General features: G+C 48.5%; 2 protein-coding genes across 3 annotated transcripts in view; one reads left to right on the forward strand and one right to left on the reverse strand.

Moving 5' to 3' along the window:
• The window catches only part of LOC135895998 (polyunsaturated fatty acid 5-lipoxygenase-like), a 443,319-nt gene that overhangs the window by 391,693 nt on the left and 34,761 nt on the right, over nucleotides 1-16,865 (reverse strand). The gene's annotated exons all lie outside the window — the stretch shown is intronic.
• Nucleotides 1-16,865, forward strand: part of LOC135895995 (FRAS1-related extracellular matrix protein 2-like) — a 215,392-nt gene that overhangs the window by 83,448 nt on the left and 115,079 nt on the right. For both annotated transcript variants that reach the window (XM_065424268.2, XM_065424269.2), the window contains exon 2: nucleotides 12,495-12,584. In XM_065424268.2, coding sequence (XP_065280340.2) covers nucleotides 12,495-12,584 — 90 coding nt within the window. The remainder of the gene's footprint in view (nucleotides 1-12,494; nucleotides 12,585-16,865) is intronic.

Below are 16,865 nucleotides of genomic sequence, written 5' to 3' on the forward strand. Positions count from 1 at the left end.
ACACATCCTTCGGGTGAACGGGAACATTCACGCCTGTCCCAGCTGGCATGGCTGTTTCTGTCTATCCTTTCGTTTCTGCTCTTTACTCGATTGGCTCCCATGAACGATTCGAGAGCCTTGACAATGCATCAGCATTGGCGTTACATGTTCCTTTCCGGTGACGCACCGTTACATTGTAGCGCTGTAGTGAAAGCGCCCATCTTGCTAACTTGGCCCCCTGCGGGGTGCTGGTTGTCAAATATGATAGTGGGTTATGATCAGAGACAACATTCACCACTGCTCCGAAAAGCCAGTAGTCAAATTTCTTGAGTGCCCAACCTGTGTCAAAGAGGAGTACTTGGTCCCCGACATTAAATTCTTTTGTCCGTGCCCTCCTATCGTAAACTAGAGCATATTTGCTCTGGCACTCGGTGCCTGTCAACTCAGCTACACTCTCGGTTAGTTCTAGCTCCCGCTGACTGGGCACCCCATTGACATCCTGCATCAAACTATTCCCTTGGAATTTAGGGATTTCATCTGTCGTTTCTTCGCAACTTAGACCGCAGTCCGGCTCAGTGTTATCGACCATTTCGACTGATCGGACCCCTGCCCGCGGAATATTTTCCTCTCCAAACTCTTCTTTTTCCTGCGCCCGTAGTAGTTCCCAATCTTCCTTTGACAGCAGGCAGTCAACCCCGTTTGCAAGTTCGTCGGTAACCGCGCACACCAGATCGATCCTCTGCGGTTGTATCACAGCCCCCGGGCGATGCATGCCTACGGGCAGCGTAGCTAGCTTAGCTCGAATGGTGTTTCCGAATGCCGACTCAAGTCTTACTGTTCGTGATGGCTCCTGTAAATCGATGGGCAACATACTTTTACGGACTACCGTTATCTCACTACCTGTGTCCAACACAGCTTCCGTTGCTATATCCCCGCACATGATAGGGATTAGGTCCAGCTTCGACCTCCCCGAGCTAGCATTTTGAGCTACGACATGTACTCTAGCGCTTAGCACCCTTTCTTGCTCTGGTGGAGGTTCTTCACTTACAACAGCAACCTTCTGTACCCTTTGTTTTTGCACTGTCGGTGGCTTCCCCTGCGGTTCTTTATCTGAAGCTTTTGGGCAGTCTCTGGCTAGGTGGCCCTGTATATGACACACGTGGCATCTTAAATTTGTCCTCTGCGGGCCAGCTAGTTTTGCGTGCTGCGGCAATGAGGTTGTTGAGGCTAGCTTAGTTGCTCGTCCTTTCCCTTTAGCTTGCTCGAAAGTCTCGAGCACTTTCGCCACCTCCACTGGCTTAAACCAATCTTCGCCTTCCCGCAAAAGAACATATTCTAGGGCTTCTGAGCTTAGACTAGCTTTCATACGGTCAGCGACCATAAGCTCCGTCATAGCTTCTTTGGTGTTTGCAGTGCGAGACTGAAGGTAATAGGCCAAATAGGTTCTAGCGCGGGACGCGAACTGAGCCCAAGTTTCCTCCTTTCGTTTAGAAACCTTTTCAAACCTCTCCAAGTATTTAGCTGGCGTGAGCTTAAGTTCATCTAATACCGCCTTCTTTACAGTATCATAATCTGTACATTCCTCGTCATTGAGGCCACGCAACAAATAACGAACCCGCTCGGCCAGCGCCGGCATGATCAAATGTACCCGGCTGTGTTCTGGTACTCGAAAAGATGCAAACAACTTTTCGACCTCATCAAACCATATCGGAACGTCAGCGTCACACGGCAACCGGTATGCCTTAAGCACTTTAGCACATTGTGCTATTCCATCCGTGATGGCACCGCGCCGATCGCTTCCTTCCGACACCGAAGGCGGCCTGCTCGACTGCTCGAGCTCCACTCTCCGTAGAGCAATGCGCTCGCACTCTAGCTGTAGGCGCACCTTTTCCAACTCCAGCTCCAGGCGTCTCACCGCCATGGCCTCTGGATCTGTCGTGCTCGGAGCCTGCGAAGCGCCTTGCGTCTCACTATCCATTTCAGTATGCGACGCCTCAGACTCGGTCTCTCCGATGCGTTGTAGTTCCTGCCGTCTCTGACCCTCTCTTTGTTCAGATGCCGTATCAATGTTTACGTTACACTCACTCGCATTTGCTGTTCTGCGCGTGAACACCATTAACCTCACTGAACAACAGCCATGCCAACCTAGACAAAACGCAAGGAATCCCGCTCACCCGTTGCTGCTGGGGGCGCCGCCTGACGTCCTTGTCCAGATGAACTGCAACCCTTGCGGAATTCGCTGGTGGGCCTCTGATTCCTTGCGCCTGGCTCGCTGCTCGTTGCTCGTTGTGGGGCTTGCCGATCCTGTCGGCTGCGCCAGTAAAGTTTGGTTCGTTCTCTCGTCCTCGCTTCACCGTTGGAACTTGAAGCTTATCGGACGATGATCGGCAGTTGTTGATCAAACGCAGGCAGGAAACGATGAGGTCAGATGTACAAGAAATATTTATAGGCAAACTTTTCTATATACATGGCAGGTACAACAAATACATTACAAGCTTGAACAATTGAGAAACAAAGTCTCACTCTTCTACTGTCTCAATGACTGTTAGAGCCCAGACTCGTTTTAACGTACATAGTACGGAGGCTCACTGGTCTATCAGCAATCCTGATCTCAGCCAAGTCTGAGGGACAGCATGTCGTCCCGATTTTTATAGCCCAAATATACAAAGAAAAAAAGGCGGTAGGGCCGTTGGCCCGTCCCACAGGTTCAGTTGCCAATCAGAGTCAACCGTTTGTTAAGCCACCACCCACAGGGATGGGCTTACTCTTAAAAATAAACATATTGGAAAACAAAGCTCTTTTCCTTCTTCGCCAAAACTCCGTTGCCCTCTCATTTCTCCGTAGTGAGTGACCGGCTCAGCAAAACACGCCAGGCCCGAACAAGTTATCGCTAGACCGTTTCAAATGCCAACGGCGTCTAGGCTGCACCTGTCTCGGAAGCAGGGGCACCGGCACCACGAAGTGCCGCTGTACTCAAAGTTTGGCCGTCTGGGAGACGGATGACCCTCCTTGTCCTTCAAATTTATTGTCTACAAGACAAAGTTCTTTGAGTGCGTGTTTCCAAGACGCCGTCGTGCGAATGCACTCTTTACGTGCGCACCGCATTCCTACAGCGTGCACGGTAAGCTGGTCTTAGACACCACGCAGGCAGTCGCACCCAACAACAATGCTGGCGATTACCTTCCGGAGGCGTAGAGGATTAGGTCCATGCTCACTGCATGCAGCACGGAGTCAGAGTTGCTAAGTCCTTCTTAACCTCGGCGGCGCCTCCAATTAGTCAGGGACTCGGGCGCCAGGCTCACAATACCTTTTGTACAGCGGTTCGTTTTAAGGCTGGTCTGTGTGACCCGTCGGCGGACTGCGAACATCGTGCGCACAATACTGACTTCCAGCAATCGGCACACGCCCGCCTGGCACCTGCCGCGATGCGTCACCAAACCCCGCGCGTTGCCTGTGACCCCGCATAACACAGCAACTGTCGCCCCGCTGACATGGGGGGAAGTGAACCCCCTCTCTATACACAAAGCACGAGGCCGATTCGTGAGACTTAAGAAGCCGAACAATCAGAGCGACCTTACAGTGCTATTATGTCGTCAATGAGCGAAATGGTATCCAAGGGCTCCACACAAGAACGACCGTAATTCACCTCAAGCGTCATCAGGCGCTCGGTCGGCGTCTTCCGAATAAATATTTTTGTAGCCTTACCGTGTGGAGACTGCAAAATGATGTGAGCTCGTCTGGCAGATCACAGTTCATGATAGAAAATGAAAATACAATATAGAAATATAGTAGAAATCCGAATACAAAAACAAAAGACAAAGCGCCTGTGTCGTCGTCTTGAACCTGTTCGCATCCTTTCCGTTTCTGCGCTAAAAAAACTTTTTAACAGAATTCCAATTCTGGGCCAAAGATACACCCCGTCAAAATACTTTATCTTTGAACAACAACTGTTCTTCATATAAAACTTATTATACTGCAAAAAAACGCTTGGCTGGTAACCCTGACAAATTCAAATTTTTTTACACGATGGTCTAGGCACCCTCCAGAAATCTTGCACTGTGATGCGCGTGCCCTTAAGCTTAGATTTTTTAGATAAAATATACTCTTTTTTATTTAGATGGAAGCAAACTTAAGTACAACCAGGTAAAATTTGCTGAGAACTTCAATTCCCTGCGCGAAACTGATAAGGACACTGAATTCATTGTTGCGGAAGCTGCAGTGAAAATGAGTCCGTCAGGAGCGCGTCTATTTTCTGATCGCATCAGAAACATCAGTGCCAACATAAAATATAGGGCGTCCCACCAGGCACGGTCTTCAAGTATCGGCGTCAAGGCGAGCATGATGATGATGATTCGATGATACACTTTTCTAAATGCTACGTACACTAAACAGTCCAACTCAGTTTCATCGACAACTGATTGGAGAGTGCCAACTTTCGCTTCAAGAGAAGATGTGCGAGCATTGATGCAAACACTTGTTCGTCGACCACTTTCTGGATCAAGCGGTACTAATTAGACTCTTTTCTCTTTCTCTCTATCTCTATCTCTCTCGCACACACAGACACGCACACACACCACTGCGATATTGAAAACGGGCACAGAATCAACTTTCAGTGGCTTGAAGTCACCGCAACATTGCAAACATTGGAATCCACCGGAATGTGCCAATCAGCGACTGCACTCCCGTGACCCTTCATAGCACCTCGACTACCACCTAGCTTATCTCGATTCAACGCAAATTTGCTGTATTGTTTAACATTCCACGTTTAATGTTTTACTGAAATGCAATGTTCAAAGTACACGTGCAACAGCCCTACGGCAAGTAATTTCTTTTTGGGAAACGCCTTCAGCTGTCAGAAAACTCACGACACCACGCTGTTGCAACTTTTGGAGCGTCCATTACGTCACACAACCATGTTCAACCCAGTGTAGAAGAAAAAAAAACATTTATCCTCACACCTGCGTGTCACTTTTGTAAATGAGAGATACCTGTGGGCTACGCGCATGCCTTGCAGATAATGAATCGAACCATTACTGGGCGGGGTGGGTTGGCTCACTTTCATTTGACTCGCCCTCGTGTGTTAGAAATTCGAAGATACAGCTTGATAAAGGGCAATAAAGTGTTGCTTAAAACAAAGTTCACTACACGTATATAGAAAACCTTGCAACAAGATATTTAAATATACGTATAAGTATCCAATAAATCTACCTTTCTAAGAAAAAGTAACTATATATAATGCGTCAAACAAGGCATATAAACATGTTGCGCAATCACAGATTCACAGATCACAGAATCCTAAGGCTCGCCACCCCTCCCTCCACTCCTCCTGCTGTATCGCGCGCGCATCCACCCCGCACTTTTCTTCCTTGCGCACACAATACTGAGCCACCATCGTCGGCTCCCCCATGCCACCACCACCCTCCTACGCTTTCTCTCGCACTTACAACATGCGGCGCGCGGTCGCGATGTTATCGCATAGAACTTTATACGGAACACGAGGGCGACGTCGACGGCAGGAATGCGTCTGAACTGTCCATATAATTGCGATCACAATAATATAATAAGAGTACCCGAAAGCTGAAGTGTCCCTTGGCTCATTACTTCCCACAAAAGAAGAAGTAACAAGATAGAACTTTCATCATGCGACAATTCGCTGCGCCGCAACAATCTATATTTTCTTTAGTGGGGCGGTGGCACCGAAGTGGAAAAAAAGAAAAACGCAAAGAAACGCATGTTGGCCACAATCGAACGCCTACCTTGGGCACTTAATGTGGCTATCGAAATAATGTCGAAGAAAACGTGAGACGCTTGGTCCACAAAGAAGCATATGCATACTGTTCGGTATCCTATACCGGTGAGACAAGACTTTCTGGAGAGGTTGCGCTCAAGCTAATGCGTTGCAATCCGTCGACTGCCCACAGGGATGCCGGCGAGCGACCATTGTTCCTTTTTCTCGTCTGCTAGCCAGAAAGCGCCCGAAACTCTGCCAGGCGAAAATCCACTCGGCCAGAGAAAAACGAACGCGCGCCGAAGTGCGCCGCGCGGTGGTCGGGGCAACACGAGAAAAACGCATGCGCTTTGGTTGGCTCTGGCAGCCCACGGGTAGCGAGAACAAGAAAATTGAAGAGGCTCAATGTGTCCTCACGAATAAAAGTCAAACTAGAAATATAAATAAGAACGTAGTTACCTTTGCTGGCTTTAGTGTTTTGACATAGGTGCATTGGCGCATGTGAAAAAAAATTATATTCCCTACTGTGGCATGATGGCACAAACGAACTTGCTGCGTGGTTTGTCAACTTGTTTGATAGTGTGTTGATTTGGCTTGTCTGGTTGTATGGTCCGATGTACGACTTTAGAAAAGTCAATGCACCTTTGGCGTCAAATGTTTATAACAACATTAAACCCACAAAGTTCCGGTATTGAAAATCTAAAGCACGACTTTGGAAATTTCACTGCACCTTTAACATGAAAAGTTTATGAGAAGTTTATACCCATAAAGTTTCGGAATTAAAATCCATGCGCTCCGTACATTCCGCGGCTTCCGCGAAATGCCGCGACGAGCCCGTTCGCCATCAAAACGCCGTATGTTGCGCAGTGAATGCTGTTGCGTGTGCGCACACATCCCCTATTATTTCTTTCCTTCTCTCTTTCCTTTTCTTCCCGCTTCCTTCTTTCCCAGTGTAGGATATCAAACCGACCATGTGCAACCTTGGGCACTATAACGTAAAACTATTCCAATATGTTTCTATTCCAATTTCCTGACGTCAAATTTGCGTAACCACCGACGCAAGCACCGGGCGGTCACCCATAGGGTTGTCTAAAGAGACCAATCAAACGCTCTCCTCGTTCATAGGAGGTCCCTTTTGTTTGCTTGAAAAACGAATAACATTGCCTACACTGAGCGGCTTGTTGTATCTAATTGGCTGACAAGAGGCGAGGAGAACGCTCAAGTGGAGAGGGATTCACTAGGGCAGAGCCAGTGCACTGAAAACCGATAACCGGATGAAGAGGGTGGTGCCGGCGTCTGCGATTGGTCGGTTTTCCCTTACTTAGCTTGTGGTGGCTGGTCGAAAATCGCGGCGGCATGCAACGGAAGCTTAAGAATGACGCTAAAATTGACCCTCAGCAAAGAAGAGTTGGCAGAATGAGGTAGTAAACGTGTCGAAAGTGCTTAAAAATGTTACACGGTCACGCAAGAAGTTTTATTATACGCAAATACACCCATGCTCTCCGGCAGGTGCGAGTAGCCAGCGTCTCAGCGATCGGCTGCAGCTATCTTTTATTCCTTTCGGAACGGGGCAGCCTGCGGCTATTCCGAAAAAAAATCAGTTTTGTTCGGCATATTAATGAATCTTTGTCGCGTACACGTCACTTTGACGCGGTGAGTTCGTGCGGTTTTGTGACGTCGCGTGACAGGCAGGTGAAGTGGGTGCAGCCCGAAAACTTTTTACCAATAGCCGAGGGTTAATGGCGAAAAGGGGTCGAATCAGAAATAACTGTTTTTCTTTTTTCTGTCAAATCATGCATAATCAGTGTGCACACATCATATAAGATGGGGAGGTATTGCGGTTTTTGTAACGTCGCGTGAACGACAGGTGAAATGGGGGGTGGTCGAAAAAAGTTTTTGACCAATCGCGGAGGGCTGATAGCAGAATTGGAATAGAAAAGTTTGGAATAGTTTTACGTTATAGCACCCCTGGTTACCCTTCCTGCCTTTGCCTTCTCTCTATCTCTTTCCCAGCTAGAAAGGATGTGTATCTGTGGCGTCCCGCATGACGCGCTAGGTAGTTGGTGCAGCAACGCCGCCAACTTTTTCATATCCACACCGTTAGGAAAACTGACAGGTCCCACAAGTGGGAGTGCTTGGTGAGAGAGAGGGGCTTCCTAATGACCTGAGCCACTGCCCGCTTTGACCTACCGGGATTGAGTATAGACTTCGTTAGAGGAATCTCCTCCGCACGCTGGAGAAGGCAGCGGGGAACCACTGCCTTTTCTACGCCATTCTGACCAGTGTAGAATGCTGGTAACAGCGAGAGAGAACTGAACCAAAGCAGAAACAGAGCGGAAATTTGAGGCCCTCGGGTTCCGCCGAAACCTTCTGCGGAGCTGTGCAGACTCGAGCGGAAGCCATATTTCTCGGCGTGGCACGTGCTGTACCGGCGACGGCCGTCGTCTTGCATCCGTCTCGGACGAAGGTGGCGCCCGACACAATCCCCCTTCGCGCGGCGGCCAACTCGGCTCGCGGCTGTTCTCCGACAGCGCCGCGCTTAATTCGGCGGATTTCACGCTTCCCGGCTCGTAACGAAGCGGGCGTGGCGCGTCGCCATGTGCGGTTCGCCAGCACGGAGGGCGAGGAGGCTGTCCACGCACAAGGTGGGTGTGGGTGCGAGCCGCAAGGCCGCGCAGAAGAAGGCAAAACAGAAAGAACGGCCAACCGAGAGAGAAATTGAATCACCGGGCTTCGGGGCGTGGTTTGCTTGTGTTTCAGTGCACGTTCACACGCTGCTGAACCCTTGCAGGAGTGTCTTTTGCACTGCCGATAAGAGAACAGCGCTGAGGAACAGCGAGGAAATTATTCTCAGCAGAATACCCTGCGCCTGGCAAGGTGAATAAAAGGTACTATAGGTAAAAACCATAGATAATTTAGGAGGCCGAGTACAACAAGCGTCAGAAGTGATGCTCTGCCGTATTTGCACTCTTGAGAACGCAACGATTTAGCGTCGCGGGGCGCGAACTTTGACCCTCATGAGGCGCTAAGTCACGAATACAAGGTCACTAATCGAGAACCGCAGAGAAGCGCACTTCTGTAGTTAACTCGGCCGCACATGCTTTGCGTGCAAACCGAGTCATCTGCCTCAACCCAAACGTATTTTTCGCTGCATAAGTTACAGGGAAAACTTCGAATATTAAAGCAAACTAACGGCGCAACTGTGCTTAACAGTGCGTGCGTACAATCTGAAACCTTTGTCTAGTCGAATGCTACAGAAGGAACCATCTATAACTCTTCGAAGGAAAAATTCTGGCAGAAACCATCTCACTATAAATGTCAATATTTATGTGATTAGCACTGCAACAATGCAGCGGCACACCATACGGCCACCGGCGGAAAGCGTCAAGTGTGAACCATGTCGGCAGCCAAGCTGTTCTTTCACGTGTCCCTCTAACACATTGCGCCATCTAGCAGTGCCGCCACGATGTACGCGCGTGGCGTGTGTCTGAATATATATATATATATATATATATATATATATATATATATATATATATATATATACACAAGAAAATTTCTGGATAACAAGCTAAGAGGTCGCTGCGTATGTTGAGCTATCTTGAATATTTTTACCTGGAGGGCCTCAAAGCTTCAATTTGGTTTGAACATCGCATAAAATTCATTTCTTGCCAGCTTTTGCAGGCATTTTTCTCAAAAAGTATATTTATGATTAGGTCCAAATTATCTTTAGCATGCACTATAGCAGCAGGCAGAAAGGAAGAAAAATTAGGGTAGCTAAAAAAATAACTCAGATTATGGAAAAAATTTCCGAAAATGCAACTTTTATTGCTTTTTTATTGAGCCAATTTAAACACGGAAAATTCTAAAATGCATTCAATTATGACGTCATATGAAAGAAGGCGGCCAATGCATTGCTCTAAAATATAATTTGTTATTGCACCTAGTTTCAGACCTGATTAAAAAATATGTACCTCCAACCAACTTTTGCTTCTTTGAGGAAATTTCAAAGAGCGTTCACGTGATGAAAACATTTATTACAACGAAAATACTTTGGTAAAACCTTATTCACACAATGGCTATCGAGCCCAATTTTTTTCGAGAACATCAATGATGGTCAATTTTGGTGTCTGGAACTTTTCGCGTGAAATGACCCTAAACTATTCCTTCTGAATTAGCGTGGACATCCCTAGTTACGTTTACATGAACCCGACAAAGTAGGGCTTAAGTTTCGGGCCAAGCTATGGAGTGTTCGGGCGGGCTGGGCTAACCTAGATACCAGAATCAGTTTGACTCACTCAACCCACTCAACGTGGTTGAGTCGGCCCTGATCACCCGAAAAAAAAAAGGGATTCTGAATCAATTAGTTCCCGCACATGACGCTTTCACTATGCGCGCAAGGCGATCGAATCCTCGAAAGGTTGACTGCACCTGTCCATAGCGGTGTTTACATCAATGCGGCCAGAGGCTCATCGCGTCGCATTTTTAGCGCATCATATTCATGTAAACGGCGGTAATGCGAAGGCGAATCGTATTGATGCAGCAGGAGAGGGTGGTTAGAGACGTTGTAAGTCACCTTACGCGATTAATGTAAACGCCGGGGTATCGCATTGAGGAAGGAAGACGACTGCCGCCGTGTGCTGTCCTCCACTGAGCGGTGGAGCACAAGATTGCCGGAAACATGTTCTCGCTTGTTTCGGACGAAGGGGAGTGCACCACTTGCAAACGGTGTCACGCAGTAATTACCGTGATGCGTTAGAAAACGCGACACGCTAGCGTCGCATTCGTGTAAACGCGGATCATTCTGTCGTAGCTAACTGAGAAGAAAACACAACTTTTCTTTTTCCTCTCTTAATGCTACGTACAGCTTGTCCAAAAGGAAGCTAGCGCCTAGCCTGTGAGATCGGTCATCCGCGTTACATGAATCCTGGGCGGAAGCCTTCGCCACTAGACGATTTAGCTTCCCCCCCTTTCATCGCTCGTATGCGACGGAACGCGAACGCCATTACTTCGTCTCCATGTCAGAGCTCCATCGTACACGAGCCGGAAGCCTTGTCCTCCATTTGTTCCATGCAGCCTTCCGTCTTGGCGACGCCTCGGCGACGTTGATTGAGCGAGAGATAAGGCTGACGTGACGGCGCTCTGCGTGTGCAATGGCTGCCGCGTCATCTCCCGTCGGGAAACGCGATGCGGCGGAGGTCGCGCGACTCCGCTGGCGCTCGGTAATCCTTGCTTCTTCGCGATTACCCCGTGACGGGCATCGCACGGCTGGCGCGAAGCCGAGATTGTGCGCGCTGACAGCTGTGACACAACGTCTCGAATCGATCCCAAACGCCGCCTCTCATCCTCTTCCCTCGAGCGCCCTTTCCGTTCCCATTCAGCACGTTCTGACGGCGTCGCGCGAGGGCAACAACGACGCTTTCTTGTTTCACAGCACGTGTTACCGCGCTTTCCGAAACATGCACAACACGGCACAGCTTGCCTTCGTGTGACGCTTGTACTCCTGTTGACACAGCGGGAAGCCTAACGATGCAGGAATCTCAGCTCACGTTTCTTTTTTTTTTTCGCGGTGACAACTCCCTCAGCAGGCAAAGAACGTCACTGTCAACGCGTACTTCTGGAAGACGAAGCAGCAACCACTGCTCACTTCTGTCGCCAGAGCTGTCCTGAAAAGCGATATGTTCGTATACCTGTTCTCCAGTACTCTCATTACACGTCACACGCGCTTTCCGGCACGCCTACGGTTGCCTATGGTCTGAAAGACAAAAGAAAAATCCTGCTGCGCCACAATGTTGTTGGCTACGCATAACCTGCGAGTCGCTTTGATTTGTTGTGGGCTTAAGGGGCTGGCATGTGGCGTGATGTTTCAAAGCCAATGGAGCCCTGACAGCTATCCTTAAGCAGAATTCCTCTGTAATCTGTTCAACTTCCCATGTTGCGCTAGCCAAACTGACGTGCTACTACGTACGACAAACGCTATACTTAATATACGTGGCACACCGCATAATTTTTGCGCAAATCTCTGAATAACCATAATCGCAACTTCTTTCCGTCTCACGCTGCCGTTTAAGTGTGTAGCCACCGACGCCGCTTTCAAGTCCTCGCACCAGCTCGCCGTGATGTCATGGGCTTTGACGGCTGCTATACTCGGGCCTATGCTTTTTTTTAAATCGGCAAAAGAGGCTCATAGTCGTTCTCTAGGTTACACGTGGCCAGTTTCAAGAAAACTGACTGAGACCCGAATATGAAGGGAAAAAATACTTTAGGCACTATCATGTACCAGCCCTTGAAGATAGAGTGCAGCAAAAGAAACAAACAAACAAAAAGCAAACTGAACCTTAATCTTCAGTTTTTCTTTTATAACCAAGCTACTAACGCGAAGTTAATCAAAATATAGATTTTAAAGAATAAGAATACTCAAACAGTCTAAACTGATTTAACCCACCCTGGTTCCTCAGTGGCTATGGTGTCCGGCTGCTGAGCAAGAGGTCGAGGGATTGAATCCCGGCCACGGCGGCCGCATTTCGATGGGGGCGAAATGCGAAAACACCCGTGTACTTAGATTTAGGTGCACGTTAAAGAACCCCAAGTGGTCAGAATTTCCGTAGTCCTCCACTATACGGCGTGCCTCATAATCAGAAAGTGGTTTTGGCACGTAAAACCCTATAATTGAAAAAGAAAGTGATTTTGTGTTTCACTTTTGTGTCCATATAACGCCGTTGCTCTAGTGTTACGTAATAAGAAGATTTTAGCTATTTTTCATGCTTCTAATTTTTTTTTTTCGCAGCCGACCTGGATAACGCGGACATATTTTACCTGCTGCACCGGAGGTCTAACGCAACGCGGGACAGCTTTCAGTTCAAAGTGGTTGACGAAGGTGAGTGTCCGAATGTAATCCTCAAAGTGACGACCGAGCAGCATCAAGGACGTTCGCAAAAACAATGAGTTTCCGTTGTGTCCCACTTTGAGGGTTTGCTCCTGCGGACGTCGTCATGAAGTTAAAAAGCCAGTACGGAGAAAAGTGAATAAGATATTAAAGTCAATATCTATTACCTTCGACACCGTTGCAGTAATGAATCGTTACCAGCTAAAGAGGCACTACGAAATAAAGACGTGCAATAAGCTTAAGTCGGCCGAACAATGACACAACGGCTGCCATCATTAGCAGTTGTTGGAAGCGGTGTGCACAGCTTCAAATAATTCACTCAATGTTCACAACTCTAGCAAATTCACAAAGGCTTCTCTCCATTCATCGGCTTTCAGCAATGTCACAGGCACTCAAAAAAAAAAAAAACGACGCTTAAGCGTTTGGCAACAAGAAACTTCGTAAACGCCTTCGACGCGCTTTTTGATCTAGGAAGCACACGCAGCGCTCCAATTTTCATGGGCATGTCAAAATTAACAGTCACTTTAGCATACGCCAAAGAGGATGAAGGCACAAGCCTGCACGCTCGTGGGATATTATTTGAATTACTTGTCGTTCTCATTCGAGTGCGTTGTTACTTCCTATTACTTGCTTTCTCTTGGCTTGTTCTAATTATGCCAACGCATTATATGGCTCATGAGGTGGGAAATCCGGCTAAATTGAAAGGTCGAGAGTTCGACTCCCACCCAAGGTCGTGGGCTCGAATGCCTTAATAACTAACTTAACCGTGCCTGAATAACTATCGCCCTAGTTAAAACCAAAGGTCGTGAATTCGACTGCCACCAAAGGTCGTGGGTTCGAGTGCCTTAACTCCGCCTTAATTATCTGTACATTAATTAGCCTTATATGAATTAAATCAATGTTAATTAATAGCGCCATAATTACCACGATATATCGTGGTTCGGAGTTATTAACGAACTATACATGAATTACCTGTCCCTTAATTAATTTCAGCTTAATTAACACCAAAGGTTCTGGGCTCGACTCCCACCAAAATCCGTGGGTTCGCGTGCATTAACTAACTCTGTCTTTATTAACTGTGCTTTAATTCGTCCTAATTACAACCAAAGATCGTGGGTTCCACTTCCACCAAAATTTCGGTGCCATTGAATTTTGGTCACATTCTGGTGATGGTCTAATTATCGATCCATGAGCGATCTAAGGCTTTCGTCCTAATAACGTGCACCTGGTACTTACTAGTATGATCTCTCTATAACGCGCACAGCTAGCTCCTGTACGTCCCACCTAGACATGCCCGTGTCCCGGAACGTGTCCCACAGGAAACACGAAGGCGGGACGTGTTTTAATGGGGGAGAACTGCAAGAACGCCCGTGTCCCGTGCATTGCGAGCACGTTAAAGATACCCTGGAGGTCAAAATTCATCCGGAGTCCCCCAGTAAGGCGTGCCTCATAATGAAATCACGGTTTTGGCACGTACGACCCTACAATTCAATTCAATTCAGGCGGCACGTGGAACTCGCAGTATACCTGGAATTAGATTACAAGCGAATAGCAAAGGCTGATGGATATATGGGGTTTATTAATGCACGAAAATCACAGATTGCTAATGGCCCAAGTCACTTGTACAGAAGCTCTCTACATAGGAAGCATTTTTAAAGCTTGAGAAATTCCATTAGTTCAGTCGCGTCTTTGCGCCACATGGAGGGCCTGGGTAAAGGTGGTTCGAAAATCGTTTTGCCGAAACGACGTCCCCCACCAGTTTTTCTGCGACACGGAGCTGTTCTCTGCCTTGAAACTGCGCCGTCCCGCCGACGGACGCGCGCGGTTGCTGCTTTATCTGGTCAATCGCGAGTGCGCTACCCTAAAGGGCGTATATTTTACACAGTGTTGTGGCCTCAAATTCTTTGCCGCAATACATCGCAAACTGAAAACACGCATACACCTGCGGAATGCAAAAAAAAAATAATAATCTGAGTATATTCAAGCGATTGCAAACAACATTAACTCGGTTCTGTCCAGTGTTATGCGGACGGGGTTTTGTTACTGTCAACAGTGTCTGCTTGGAGCTCGAACCAGGTTTACCATCGGAGAGTATTCTGCAGGGAAGACGAGGTGACGTGAAAACAAATAACAGAAGCTTATTACATCACCACGGGGGAGCGGTGCCCTCCAAGACAAAAAAATCATACAGGAACGTTCAGCGTGCGTGCACTTGCATGCAATTGCAGAGAAGATGCGTCTACGCGTGGCGGCTCGCTGGCTTTCTTCTAACCTCTACCATCCCGGCGATCTTATTCTCTGCTGCTCCCTGGTAGAGGGCCTTGTCAGGACACGTCGGGTCAACCTACACAGAGGGGCACGGGAAGGAAGCCACGTTGATGGGTCAAACGTAGGTTGGAGGGCAGTAAAATTCCACATTCCGCGCATAATGCCTTCGCACGCACCCGACGGACAAGTCTTTTCATGTTGACGAGCGTGACGATTAGGCACGCCGTGTCCCAGGCGTTTGCCGTCTGTTCCATTCATTGGAAGAAGACGACGAAGTGTCTTCTTGGCAGAACGCTTGTTTCTGTGCTCTGTGAATTTTTGGGTGAAACCTTCGCTATTCGAGGTGCCTCGCCTCCCCGTCTTCCGGCCATGGACGCGGAGCATGCCAGAGACCCGCCTGGCCAGAAGTCATCACGGCCGTCAACCGCAAGGAAGCGAGTTGGCTCCCCCAGTGACACCGAAGACACCGAGCTGTATTCTATGTCGGAAGACGACTCATCCGACGACGGCTTCATACCCGTCCGGAGTAAGAGGGCGAGGAGAAAAATCGCCAACACAGCGCCGTCAACTCCTGCGAGCACAACGACTGTGAAGACAAGGCCTGCGCGCTGGCCACACGTCATCATCTTTATGCCGACAGACCCGTCAAGCAACCTACGATTGCTGAACAGGCAAGCCCTATCCATTTTTTTGGAATGTGCGGTGCCGGATCAAATTAAAGACATAAGAATAAATCCACGCAAGAATATACTCGCCATAGACGTGTACAACGCGAGTGCGCTTGGAAAACTCCAAGAAATCACAGAGCTAGACGGAATCAAAATGCGCCCCTTTATCCCGATCGACGACACATCCATAGCCGGTGTGATTTACGACATTGACATTGCCATTCCCAATGATGACTTACCTAGCCTCATCAAGCCGGCATACGAAGGCACGATCATTACGCAAGTGCGCCGTCTTGGGAATACGCGCTGCGTAAAAGTAATATTCAAGGGGGATTGTATCCCATCCCACGTTAAAGTCGGACATTTCCGTCATCCGGTTCGACCATTCATCCAGAAGCCGCTTCAATGCCATCAGTGTTTCAGGCTAGGACACGTCAAAGGCGTGTGTCCCAACTCGCTACTGTGTCCCCGTTGCGCTGAACCTCATGCAGAACAGACCTGCGGTGCCACGGTCCTGAAGTGCGTCAACTGTAGCGGCCCTCACGCGGCCTCCTCGAAGGACTGTCCCCGCATCAAGAGGGAGCGCGCGGTTCTTAACCAAATGGCCAGAGACAATTCTGCCCACAGGGAGGCAGCCGAAGTAGTCCGGCGTCGGCGACGACGTAGGCGCCATCGTACGTCTTCGAAGAAGGCGCATGCGCGAAGTGACAGTACCCACTCCACTGCGGTGCCAGTTAGTCACGCTGCGACAAGGCCCACCACTTCCACGAAGGAAGCAGAAAAGACTCTATCTTCAGAGGAATGGCCTACGCTACCAAGCCGCTCCCTTGCGAAGGAACCTCAGAAGATCGGGGTCCCACCTGATCCTTCTCCGGCCATGGACGATTCACCTAAAACAGACCGCCAAGTCATCTCGGTGCTACGTTCTCTCATGGAGGCCATTCGAGCAATTTTAGTGGACATCGGGACACCCTGTGCTCAAAACGCACTTAAAGTGCTGGACGCCTTAGGCCCAGTGCTTGCATCCCTCAACTAGAAAGATGGCTACCCATACCCCATCCTTCCGGAAAGAAGTCAAGGCTACGTCCATCATCCAATGGAACGCCAGAGGGCTAAAATCACGAATTTCAGATTTTCGGCAGTTTGTGTACACCAATCTGTTTCCCCTCATCGTCATTTGTGAGCCCAACTTGTCGAAATCAAAAGACTGTCAGGATACGAATTTATCATGTCATCAACAAATGGTGCATGCAGCAAAATCGTCATTTTTGTTCGTCGTGAACTCACCTATGTTTTGCAACCAATTGCTCCCCACGACGACAATCAATATATATGC

Source organism: Dermacentor albipictus, chromosome 3, assembly GCF_038994185.2.
Source record: "Dermacentor albipictus isolate Rhodes 1998 colony chromosome 3, USDA_Dalb.pri_finalv2, whole genome shotgun sequence".
Taxonomy (NCBI): domain Eukaryota; kingdom Metazoa; phylum Arthropoda; class Arachnida; order Ixodida; family Ixodidae; genus Dermacentor; species Dermacentor albipictus.